The 12579-nt window shown below is 46.1% G+C and overlaps 1 protein-coding gene across 7 annotated transcripts in view; it reads left to right on the plus strand.

Annotated features, from left to right (window-relative positions):
* LOC145358777 (ankycorbin-like) overlaps positions 1–12579 on the plus strand; it is a 123007-nt gene that overhangs the window by 28508 nt on the left and 81920 nt on the right. Inside the window, exon 1 of one of the 7 annotated variants that reach the window (XM_080213053.1) lies at positions 7043–7127. The exons of the other annotated variants lie outside the window; for them this stretch is intronic. Within the exon in view, the coding sequence (XP_080069179.1) occupies positions 7065–7127 (63 nt within the window). The 5' untranslated portion in view covers positions 7043–7064. Of the gene's footprint in view, positions 1–7042; positions 7128–12579 lie in introns of those variants that run through there. 7 annotated transcript variants of the gene reach the window in all.

The raw sequence follows: 12579 nt of genomic DNA on the forward strand, positions 1-12579 counted from the left end.
GGCTTCCCTTAACCTGGTGTTGTGAGACTTCTTACCATGCCCGCCTCAGTCCAACGCTGGCATCTCCACATCTCAGCAGAGTAACACCTCGCTGTGTTTATCTGTATATCTAGTTCACTTATATCTAATAAACCAGTTATTGTTTGGATATATCAGCATTCAGTCAGTCCAACCAACATACAACAAAGACGAGAACTGTTTACAGTATTCCAAGCGTAGTCTAAATACATTTCCATAAAATGTCTCATAATTTCCAATTGTATCCTTCTGTGAAAGAACCCAGAGCTTTTTTTTTAGTGTCCTAATTTACCCCCAGGAAGCTCTTGTTGTTCTGGCTAGCATCTCTGCTTCTCAGTCAGAGGTTCTGGGCTTGAGTCCCACCCCAAGACGTGATGGCCAAGGTAAACATGTTTACAACACAGCCAAACAGTGTCAACCTGTCTCTCCTTTCAACACGCGCCAGTGACAGGCGGGAGGAGACGGAGGAGGGACAAATTCCTAGTCAGCCATCTGATGGAAAGAAAAATTGGAACCGCTGCCATCACTGTCCACAGCTCCAGACTATAATAAGCATGTCACCATGGCAACGCAGACTCCCAGAATGAACTGAGCTGTAACATATTGTGGCACGGTGGTTAGCATTGCTGCCTCATAGTGTCAGGAACTTGGGTTCAATTCTGGCTTTGGGTGACTGTAGAATTTGCACGTTCTCCCCGTCTACATGGGTTTCCTGCAGGTGCTCCGGTTTCCTCCAATAGTCCAAAGATGTGCGGGTTAGGTGCACTGGCCATGCAAAATTGCCCCTTAGAACATTACAGCACAGTACAGGCCCTTCGGCCCTCAATGTTGTGCCAAGCGGTGTCCAAAGGGGTTTCCAGTCAGCAATGCGGGCAAGCGTTATCGGCCTGGACCATGGCCAGGCAACTTTGGTGGGCTCATGTCGAAAAAGAGGGAAGGAGGGTCACGCTTCATCCCATAAAGGAACCTTGCCATGGGTGCCAGGCCAAACTGTGGCTATTGACCACCCTGTGGATGGGCTGTCCCTCCACCATCACAGCCAGGCAACCGTGGTTTCCTATACATGAAAAATGCTGAACTTTGTTTCGGGGACGACCTTTGTGTTGAAGCACCTTCTCTATCTCTGTCTATATAGGTTGTATCTGTAGCTCCCATCTTGGTTGGTGAAACTGCTGATACGACAGTGCTAGGGAGGTCTCTCATTGGCCCTTCATCTTTGGGAGCCTGTTCACTGTCCTTCATTGGATGGCAAGCCCACTCCATGCCATTAATTAGTCTGGCCCTTTAAAAAAATCTGGTGGGTATGTCCGGAACACACCATGCAGTGGAACTGTTGCCATGAGTTCCTGAAACTGGACTGAACGATGCCCATTTGGGGTGACACAGTGGTTTGCGCTGCTGCCTCATTGCCCCAGGGACCTAGATTTAATTCCTGACTTGGGTCACTGGGCGAAGTCTGCACGTTCTCTCCGTGTCTGTGTGGGTTTCGTCCCACAGTCCAAAGATGTGCGAGTTAGGTTGATTGGCCATGATAAATTGCCCCTTAGTGTCAGGGGGACTGACAGGGTAAATCTGTGGGCTTACAGGGATAGTGCATGGATGGGACTGTAGTCAATGCAGGCTTGATGGGCTGAATGGCCCCCTACTGTAGGGATTCTGTGATTCTATAACAATACCCTTGTCTAATGTTTCTGTTTAATTCTTCAAAGAATTCAAGAAACTTGCTTAAGTAAAACCTTCCCTGATGGAATCCATACTGATTGCTCCTTCTTTTATTTCCAGTCTCTAGTTTTTCTATTCGATCTTTGATTAAGGATTCTACTATCTTGTCGAACATTGACATTAAACTAACCAGCCTGTGGACTTGCTCTATATCCGTTTTTAAATCTGGAAACTGCATTAACTGTCTGCCTGTCAGTCCTTTGGTACTATTCCCTTTTCTAATTATTTTTTATACATGTAATAGTGTCTCTCTGCTATCTCTTCCCTAATTTCTTCCAATACACATGGGTATAATCCAACCAGACAAGGGGACAGTTTTCCTGTCCTGCCTGCTACGGGAACTGCAGTGGGTGGAGGGTGGACCATGGAAAGGTCCCTTGACCTAAGGTAGGGATTTCCGGTTTCACGGCAAGCGTGGCTGGAAAATCCTGCCCAAGAGTTTTATCTGCTCCATGGCCTAAATTCTGTAACCCTGCCCTCACTGGGATTCTCCAGTCCCGCTGAGTGCCAAGCTCTCCGTTCTTGCTGGTAGAAGTGGTGGGGTGAACGAAATTGGAGAATCCCTCCCCACATTTGATTAGCCTATCAGTTGTTGTCCATCTTTTTGCCTTAAACATCGCATACACATTTATATAATATATGTTTTTATATATATATATATATAAGATATTGAGTGTGTCCATTATGACTTTTTAAGGTGTTTGTGGTCTAGGCCGATTATGGCTTTTTAAGGTGTTTGTGGTCTAGGCCCATTATGACTTTTTAAGGTGTTTGTGGTCTAGGCCCATTATGGCTTTTTAAGGTGTTTGTGGTCTAGGCCCATTATGACTTTTTAAGGTGTTTGTGGTCTAGGTCCATTATGACTTTTTAAGGTGTTTGTGGTCTAGGTCCATTATGACTTTTTAAGGTGTTTGTGGTCTAGGTCCATTATGACTTTTTAAGATATTTGTGGTCTAGGTAGTTCAACAGTATGTATTTATTAACTAGTAGAAACTATATTCATTGGTGAAGTAAAAGTCCAAGTAAAGAGCTATCTCCATGCTTGCTTATACACAGCTCTGTCCAACAGTGTACTGACAATCATGTATTCTCTTACTTACATCACTGTGGCCGGTACTGAACTGAGTGTGCCAGACCCTCACACTTCACCTCACTCCAAGTTATCCTAGTTAACCCCACACATTACCTCATTACTACTTCCCCATCTCCCACCTCAAGTCTCTGAGTTCAGAGGGAAGGTCATGTTTGACTAATTTGGTGGAATTCTTTAAGAACATTACATGTGCAATGGACAGTGAGGAACCTGTGGATATGATGCATCTGGATTTGACAAAGTGCTGCACCAAAAACTGCTACGTAAGATAAAGGTGCACGGTGTTATGGGTAATGTATTAGCATGAAAAGAGGATTGGTTAACTAACATAACAGAAAGCAAAGAGTGGGGGTAAATGGGTGTTTCTCTGGTTGGTGATCAGTGACTAGTGATGTGCCTCAGTAATTAGTGCTGGGACCGCAATTGTTTACAATTTACATCGATGATTTGGAGTTGGGGACCGAGTGTAGTCAAAATTTGCCGATGACACGAAGATGGATGGCAGAGCAAAGTGTGCAGAGGATGCTGAAAGTCTGCAAAGGGATATAGATAGTCTAAGTGAGTGGGCGAGGGTCTGACAGATGGAGTACAATGTTGATAAATGTGAGGTCATCCATTTTGGTAGGAATTACAGGAAAATGGACTGTTATTTAAATGGTAAAAAAATTGCAGCATGCTGCTGTGCAGAGGGATCTGGGTGTCCTTGTGCAGGAATCCCAAGGAGCTGGTTTGCACGTGCAGCAGGTAATTAAGAAAGCAAATGGAATTTTATCTTTCATTGCTAGAGGGATGGAATTTAAAAACAGCGAGGTTATGTTACAGCTGTATAAGGTGCTGGTGAGGCCACACCTGGAGTACTGTGTACAGTTTTGGTCTCCTTACTTGAGAAAGGATATAATGGCACTGGAGGGGGTGCAGAGGAGATTCACTAGGTTGATTCTGGAATTGAGAGGGTTGGATTATGAGGAGAGACTGAGTAGACTGGGGCTATACTCATTGGAATTCAGAAGAATGAGGGGAGATCTTATAGAAACATATAAGATTATGAAGGAAATAGATATTGGAAGCACAGAAGTTGTTTCCACTGGCAGGTGAAACTAGAACTAGGGGGCATAGCCTCAAAATAAGGGGAAGCAGATTTAGGACTGAGCTGAGGAGGAACTTCTTCACACAAAGGGTTGTGAATCTGTGGAATTCTCTGCTCAGTGAAGCAGTTGAGTCTACACCGTTGAGTGTTCTTAATTTTTGAACAGTAAGGGAATTAAGGGTTGTGGTGAGTGGGCGGGTAAGTGGAGCTAAGTCCATGAAAAGATCAACCATGATCTTATTGAATGGCAGAGCAGGCTCGAGGGGCCAGATGGCCTACTCCTGCTCCTAGTTCTTAGGTTCTTATGTTTAGGCAGTGTGGAGGCCCTATAGCCCTTCCATATTTTGTTGTCACGATTGTCAGAGGAGTGGTAGGCTTTGCTGCTGCAGATAAACTTTATTGAATCAGAGGTTGTTCTGATATCGGTGTTTCTTTTCATCTTTGTTTTCCGTCCTTGGACGCTGTATCACCCTTTGTTGATTCCTCAACTGTAGTGATCGATAGTTGGTTTATTCCACTCTTTATGGGATCAACATTATAACATTTTATTCTCTCCTTCCTTCATCTAGCATGCTGGGATGGAAGATCCCTGTTTTGAGGGTGTGACATTGTATTAAGCTCACCTTTGCACGGGGCTGGGTGGTGTGCTCCATCAATGGATGGCTGCTGCTGTGTTCTAGCATTGGCACTGTCATGCTGGCTGGGGACTGCAGTGCTTTGGGGGGTTCCTCTCTCCAAGTGGCATCGGAGCTGGAGGTTACCAGTCAGGCAGCCATGTCAGTGTGGTCTTTCTCTCTCTCTCTCTGTTCTCCACCTGAGTTACCTTCTTCATCATCCAACAACGAGAACAGCACTCCATTGACTGACACTGTAAGAGATCCTCGGATGAGATCTTAAGGCTATTTTCCTGGTGGCAAAGGGTGGGTTCAATGGGGAACCCCATTGACAGTGGTGGGACTAGAAGATCCTGCTGCTTATTAGCGGCGGGAGGGGAACGCTGTGGGATGGGGGGAGGGAAAGGGCAGAGAATCTTGAGACGTCAAGGATCTATTCATCAGTGAGGAAAGTTGGGGTGGAGGGAGGAGAAATGAGCTGAAGAATGTGGGTATCAAGTGCACAAAGTAAAGTGAGAAAAAGAAGCAGAGGGGAGGGTGAGGAGAATCTTCTTCAGACAGGGAGTAAGCTGAAATGGGAAGGGAAGCAGATTCGATAGTAACTTCCAAAAGGGGAATGGGATATACATTTTAAGTGATCAGTTTATAATGCTACAGGGGGAAAGCAGAGGGATGGAGCTAACTGACATCCTTTCACTGAACCAGCACAGGACTGATTGGCTGAATGGCTTCCTTCATTGATATTCTATAATTCATCCTTCTAACATTTGTCTTGGGCTAGAAGTTGCTCATCTCTAGGTTTGCTGAGTAAAGATTATCGCTAAGACTGGGAGAAGTAAGCAGCTTTGCATTTTCCACACAGTTCTTCAAGTTGGTTCCTGTTACCAAGGCGACGTTAGGCTTTGCTGCCTCACTTTACTGCTAGGCCGGATTAGTGAAAATATTCGGCCTCAAGCATTTGTTAGATTAACAGACAGGAGAATTTGATTCCAATGTGTCATACTTTCACCAAATAATACCTCAGAGCCCATTTCTAAACCCCAATTGTCAGCAGAGGTTTTATTTGAAGTTTATTTATTAGTGTCATGAGTAGGCTTACATTAACGCTGCAATGAAGTTCCTGCGAAAATATCCTAGTCACCACAGTCCAATGGCTGTTCGGATACAGTGATGGCAAATTTAGCATGGTCAGTGTGCTTAACCAGCATGTCTTTCAGACTGTGGGAGGATCCAGAGTAAACCCACGCAGACACGGGGAGAACATGCAGACTCCGCACAACAAAGAACAACCCAGCACGGGAAACAGGCCCTTCGGCCCAACAAGCCCGCTCCGCCGCATCACCCTACACCTATTCTACCCTGCGTATCTACAAATAGAGCACAGGCAGTGACCTAAGCTGGGAATCGAACCCGGGTCCCTGGTACTTCGAGGCAGCAGTGCTAAACATTGTAATCATAGAACCCTACAGTGCAGAAAAAGGCCCTTTGGCCCATCGAGTCTGCACCGAACACAATCCCACCCAGGCCCTACCTCCATATTATACCCACTAATCCCTCTAACCTACGCATCCCTGGACACTAAGGGGCAATTTCTTAGCACGGCCAATCAACCTAACCCGCACATCTTTGGATTGTGGGAGGAAACTGGAGCACCCGGAGGAAACCCACGCAGACATGAGGAGAATGTGCAAACTCCCCACAGACAGTGACCCGAGCCAGGAATCGAACCCAGGACCCGTGAAACAGCAGTGCTAACCACAGTGCTACCGTGCCGCCCAGTGGGGGAAAGACATTTGTAACCTTATTTGTTTCTGACATTTGCCCTTTACACACCCACCCCCCCCCCCCCCCCCCCCCCCCCACTTCCCTCCCACCAATTACAAAGGCAGATTGAGAGCAGCCATGAGCAATCAAACTGCGATCGCCAACTTCACCTCCTCTGGAGAAAAAGGCAAAAGAATCTCCATCGACCGGCAGCCGAAATATTCAAACTGTTCAGAACCGTAGCGACGGTTCCCGAAATTAGCCTCTAAGTTTACAGATTCAAGCGATAACAGCACCAAACAGTTTAACAATCCGAAAAAGCGAATGTGTGAGGGGTATTAATTCAGAGAGACGCATTACATTGGCAACTATCCTGTCAGCGAGCAAGCTGACACACACACGCTTACCGTCTTCTAACTGCAGCTCTGTACACATCCCCTGCTGTTCTATTTAAATGTAGTGGTTGATTGATGATTCTGAGAATTCTGTGTTGTGGCAGGGAGCAGACCTCACCTGGCTGTGCGGCAGTGTTGTGCTGTGCAGCAGGGCCAGCTCTGCTCTCCCGGTTTGAAGAGGACGGGGACAGATTGGGAAGGGTGGGGTACAGAGGCTGCAGTGAGCTGCAGTGTGATTGCTGCGCCGGGAAGATGGTGCCAAAGGAGAGGCTTGGCGGAGCGAAGCTGGACTGACCCTGGCTGGGCAAGGGGGGGTTGGCTGCCGGAGCGGGACGTTCTCTGAGGAAGGGGACCTTGTCCATCGGAGCTGTATGGCAATCAGACACCTGCGATCGGTTATGAAACGGATCTGTCTCTGTGCTGCCTCTCTGTCAGTATGTTTGCTTTCTCTCTCTGTCGTAGTTTCCCACCCTGCTCACATTCAGTCTGCTGCTTTCAGCTGTAGTGGTATCGACAGCAGTTGATGCTGCGTTGCATTAGTCCAAATTCCCACCTTTAAAATCCCCACTTGCAGTAGCTGAAGTGTTTATTCTATAGCTGTGGGTTTAGTAGGAATCTCCAGAGTTTGACCTGCAAAACTATTAGAGGTGTTATTAACCTTTGTGTGGTAGTGTGACCTTCTCCTTGAGGCCTCTGTCCAGAGTCAGGTCCTTGGTGATTATGGGCTGAATCTCAGCGAAGGGCAGTGATTTTCCTCACTATTGGTAGGCCAAGGAGGCAACTCTACTTCAGCTGGAGTGGGGATTGAACCTTGTGCCGTTTGCATGCATCTAATCCACACACTAGCCGTCTAACCAACTGAGCTAACTGGCTTCCCATGATTTATACATTCCTGTACGTTAAAAAAATACTGAAGTACAACAGAATGGCCCCTTTAAGAGAGACCTTCGCCGGGATTCCCTGGCCTTCCCGAGGCGTTTTTCTCGGCAATGAGGAGGGCTGTTCGCCATTGGCAGGATCTCCTGGGTCCCACTGCTGTCAATGGGATTTCTCATTGATTCCACCCCAGGAAACCCGCTGTGGGGAGTGTGCCGTCGGCAAGTCCAGAAGCTCCTGGAAAATCGCACCCATTCTTCTGTTCTAATCACTGTTGGAATCTGTGAGTTACCAACACTGGAGTGTTATTTACGCATGGTGCTCTGTGGTATTAAAGGAGATCAGTGGGTAGAAACGCTGTTATTGTTAAACACCTAATCCGTGTGGATCAAATCTCTGTCAAAAAGAATGAAAGAGAAACTTGCATTTCTACAGCACCCAAAGTTTTATTTTAAAAAAGAATGAAGTACTTTTAAAGTTAATGACTGTTGGAATGTAGGAAAGCACAGCAGTGAATTCCAGAGCAAACTCCCATCGACAGCACTGTGAATGAGAGTTTTTTGTTGTGATGTTTGTGGAATCAGTATTAGCCAGCGCACCAGCTTAAACTGTCCTTCCAGATATAATCCCTGCTTTGTGTTGACTCAGTCAGTGTTGTTTCATTTTAACATCATCATATAATGGCGGCTACATATCTGTTTAACGTTGCGATTTTGTCACTATAACATTGTTTAGACTTCCTGCTGTGTGGCCTGCACATCCCAATCTGCACATGCCATGTTCCCCAGCGTTGTAGGGGTCAGTGCACCTCCTACCTTTGCTCCCTCCCTCACTTCCACACCTGTTTCTACGCCTGCTCTCAGTTCAGGTCCCTCCCCAACCTTGGCTCCCGTTTCCATCACCCATTCTCACCCTTAATGTCCCCAGTGTCCGCTGCCACTGTAATGACTTCAATCAGGCCATTGAGGTTGGTCTATTGAAATATGAACTCCCTGATTAAGGAGTCAATTGATGGACTGACAAGGGAATCTTTTCCTTGTATTTAACCGGGAGTGTCAGTTCCTCTGGCACTCCCGAAGGTAAACTGCTAGCACTCTGTGCACTGCTGTTGGAATTGCAAATAAAGGGATTTTGGTGACGGGATCTCTGCCTCCGAAGACTTATTACAGCCACCACTGGGGAACTCTTCAGTTGGTTCCCCTTCCCCTCACTCCAGTTCCCTCTCTCAGTTCACACTGAAGTCCTGGGACTTCTACCGCTGCCAACACCCTCCAACTCCTACCACTAGATGGAGTGCGATCAGTCCAAAACCAGGTAGCTGATGAGTGTCTTCAACACACACAGAATTATGCTTTAATATTTAAATATTAATATTTAATATATTGCTTTAATATTTCACAACTTATTTGATTTTAATGACTATTTCATTTAGGCATTTAGGAGTGTACTTTATTTCAGCTCATAATGTGGTCTTTTGCTGAGAAATATGTTCTAACTACAATATTTATTTGATATATATATAGAGAGAGAGGTTTATTTTATTTTGTAAGTTATTTCAGCTAGTGATTCACAGCGCTGTACATTTACGGTGCTTTATTTCAAGTCGTAGATTTTTTTTTCTGGGTGGGAGATTTCCAAAGGAAGCCGTAACTCTAGCTTAAACGTCAATTCCTCTTCGGAATCCACCATTTATTTAAAGTCACAATTTTCAGGAACAAGAAGACCAAGACTTTACTGCAGTGCCAGGGGGTTATTAACCTCTGCTCAGCAAGGCGAATGGAGTTTGAATTGAAAGCCTGCCAACATAGCAGCATCACATGTGCTCATGTCTCTGGAGAGATAGAAACCTCCACCTCCTGACTCTGGCGAGAGTGATACTGAGTTCAGATTAAAATAACAGAGATAGGGCTTTGTTAAACATGCGCTAAGTCTACAGCCTCAGGATGGTTCGTCGTCCCCTTTGGTATAAACACCGCTCTCCCTGTGCTGACAACAACAGGGAGAAATGTACAAATAAATACAACTTTTGCACTACGAAGGATAATGGAGGATAAAACAGGACTAAAGAGCACCAGTTATACAGAGTCATCCCTCACTCCCAAGTCTCCTGAAGTATGTCTGATTTTTGAATTTTCAGGCCTTGGGCCCTGACATGTGTTAAAGAGAGGCCCAGGGGCTGCTTTCAGACCTCTTGGCTAAATTGGGCTATGTCAGGCCTCTCCACTCTGGATTATTAAGCTAGTGAGTGTACTATCAAATAAATCGGTTGGACTTAAACCTGGTGTTGTCAGACTTTTTACTGTGATTATTCTGCAACCATTCATGGAATCCCTACAGTGCAGGACAAGGCCATTCGGCCCATTGTGTTTGCACTGACTTTCCAACAGACCAGGCCCTATCCATGTAATCCCACGCATTTACCCCCTCAATCCCACTTAACCACATCATGGGATACTAAGGGTCAATTTTAGCATTGTCAATCCACCTAACCCACACATCTTTGGAGTACGTGAGGAAGCCCACGCAGATACGGGGAGAACATGCAGACTGTACGCGGACAGTGAGCTGAGGCCAGTGTCGATCCCGGGCCCCTGGTGCTGTGAGGCAGCAGTGCCACCATGCTGCTCTTGAGTAAGGAAAGTTATATTTTAAAGTTTGGTAAGGAGTAAGAGTTTCCCTAGGTTTTCATCGCTCCTCTAGCTGTCCTGAGACCAGTTGCCCATTGCGATCAGCTCCCTTCCCATTGTCCTCTCCGCCAACCCCAGGATTTAATCAAGCCAGGGAGCCTGATGAGCACCCTTCAGTTGGAGGTATGGCAGTGCCCTCTAGAGTTGACACAAGGCCTCAAGCTCATTCTGGATAGGGTCACCTTTCATCTAAGATTGGGCTTGTGTCTGCAGCAATTAAAGATAGACCTCCAGGACTCTGTTGACTTTCCCGGGGAAAAATCATAGCTGCGTTAAAACAAAGCTCCTTTCCAATAAAATGTTCTCTGGTTACTTTTGTTTACTTGGTAGAAAAATCTCAGACCCGGGGAGAAAGAGTGAGAGTCAAGAATGATCCAATCAAAGACTCAATTCATGTTACAATTGGCTAAGGAAGATTGCGCCATGGTGATGGACATCCAATGGTGACAGAGTAATTAGAGATAGGAGGCCCTGCGTTGATGCCTCCAGTAGTCTGCCAATCAGAGTTGACAGCTCTAAATTTAGGGCAAGCCTTCCAGGTAGTGTTCACTGGTTGGGCCTCTGTTCAAGGAAGAAGCACAGGGTCTCTGCGGAGAGGTGGTTGGGGTGGGGTGGGTATAGGGGAAAGTGCGAATGATGTGTAGAGGGATTGGAAGTTCATAATGAAAAGGAGTTGATAATGGTCAGAGAATTGTGTGAAAGCATCACTTTGGGCCTCTTGTTTACACGTATCAGGGTCCAAAGCTTGTTTAAGTGGCTGTCAGGAGTGTCTGAAAAATTAGGGTCAGACAGAGATTGGTAAAGGGCAGAGAGGTCAGAGGTTTGCTGATGGAGGTAAGAATGCAGTGAGGGGAGATTATGCAGGAGGGCCAGACTCAATGGTAGGGATAGGAGCCACGGCTGACTATAACGGGAGGCTTGCTCCCGCGTAGGGGGTGATGGTGGGTGACCCAGTGGCAGGGTGGGTCCAATTGTGGGGCTCTGGGGTGCAAGGCAGAGGTTTGAAGGCCTTGCAGAGGAAGTCAGAGGCCAAGCGTTGCTTAGTCAGATGTCTGGAGGAGTGGAATCGGAGGCCTGGGATAGGGGAGGATTGTCACAAGCCTCGAATGGATTCAGCAGGTACCTCCTGACCCTACAATCCCTCCCTTCTGGTTGAATGGTGGGAAATGTGAAAGGTTATGGTTCAGTTTCGAATAGTGAATAAATGTGCGGTCATTTAAAGTGTGACCCACGTCCTGGGAGATGATTAATCAAACCCCACTCCCAACCTGACTCTGTATAAAACCAGGAGTAGGCAGCTAGGAATTGGGATTCAGGCTTTTAACACTTTAATGTCGGAACCACACCTCTTTTTGAGGCTAAATTTCCCTCCAGTACTTTAGAATAGAGAGTGAGCGAGGGATTCTCAAACTATCGATTAATTCAGTATCATCCCATTGCTCTGCCCTTGCCACAGTTGGAAGTTCTGACATCGGATTCATAGAAACTGTGACTTAAACAGAAATATGTTGGGAGTAAATTGTACTCAACCAGCCTGTGCTGGCAAAAATCAAAGCAAAACTCCTACTGTTAGATATGATTCTGTCATTGGGCAGCACTTGTTGAACAATCCTAAGTGTGTTTGGCGGCAGGGTGACATTTTGGTTAACATTGCTGCCTCACAGTGCCAGGGAGCCAGGTTCAATTCCCAGCTTGGGTGACAGTGCGGAGTCTGCATGTTCTCCCCGTGTCTGCGTGGGTTTCTTCCGGGTGCTCCAGTTTCCTCCCACAGTCTGAAAGACGTGCTGGTTAGGTACATCGGCCATGCTAAATTCTCCCTCAGTGTACCCGAACAGGTGCAGGAGTGTGGTGACTTGGGGACTTTCACACTAACTTCATTGTAGTGTTAATGTAAACCATTAATGTAACACTAAAAATAAACTTTAACTTAATAGTTGCTCTAAAAACCAGTTTGGGATAATCAGTTGAGCTGGTCATGAGAATCATTTACACTTGCTAGAGGTGACATACATTCATACTCCGGAAACTGTTGTCTGTACCCAAAGAGAATTTGTGCATTTTTGAAATAAGCTAGGAGCTTGAGGAACCTATCGTTTCCCCTTTACTTTCTCCATAGCAACACCTCAGCAAATCAGAATTGCCTGCCCAACCAACCAGCACCGTTTTCCCTGCAGCATAAATTGTTGTGATTGCTTGAAATTTGGTATTCTTGTGTTTGTCCTGATGAGTGCATGATGAAAAGTTTTGGAGGTACGTTTCTTTTTTCAGTTATGCGAAAGTCTGTAAAAGGAGGAATAAACAAGATGCCTAGCATGATTCACGC

The sequence above is a fragment of the Carcharhinus amblyrhynchos genome, chromosome 26 (genome assembly GCF_965287045.1).
Source record: "Carcharhinus amblyrhynchos chromosome 26, sCarAmb.v2.hapA, whole genome shotgun sequence".
Classification (NCBI taxonomy): Eukaryota; Metazoa; Chordata; class Chondrichthyes; order Carcharhiniformes; family Carcharhinidae; genus Carcharhinus; species Carcharhinus amblyrhynchos.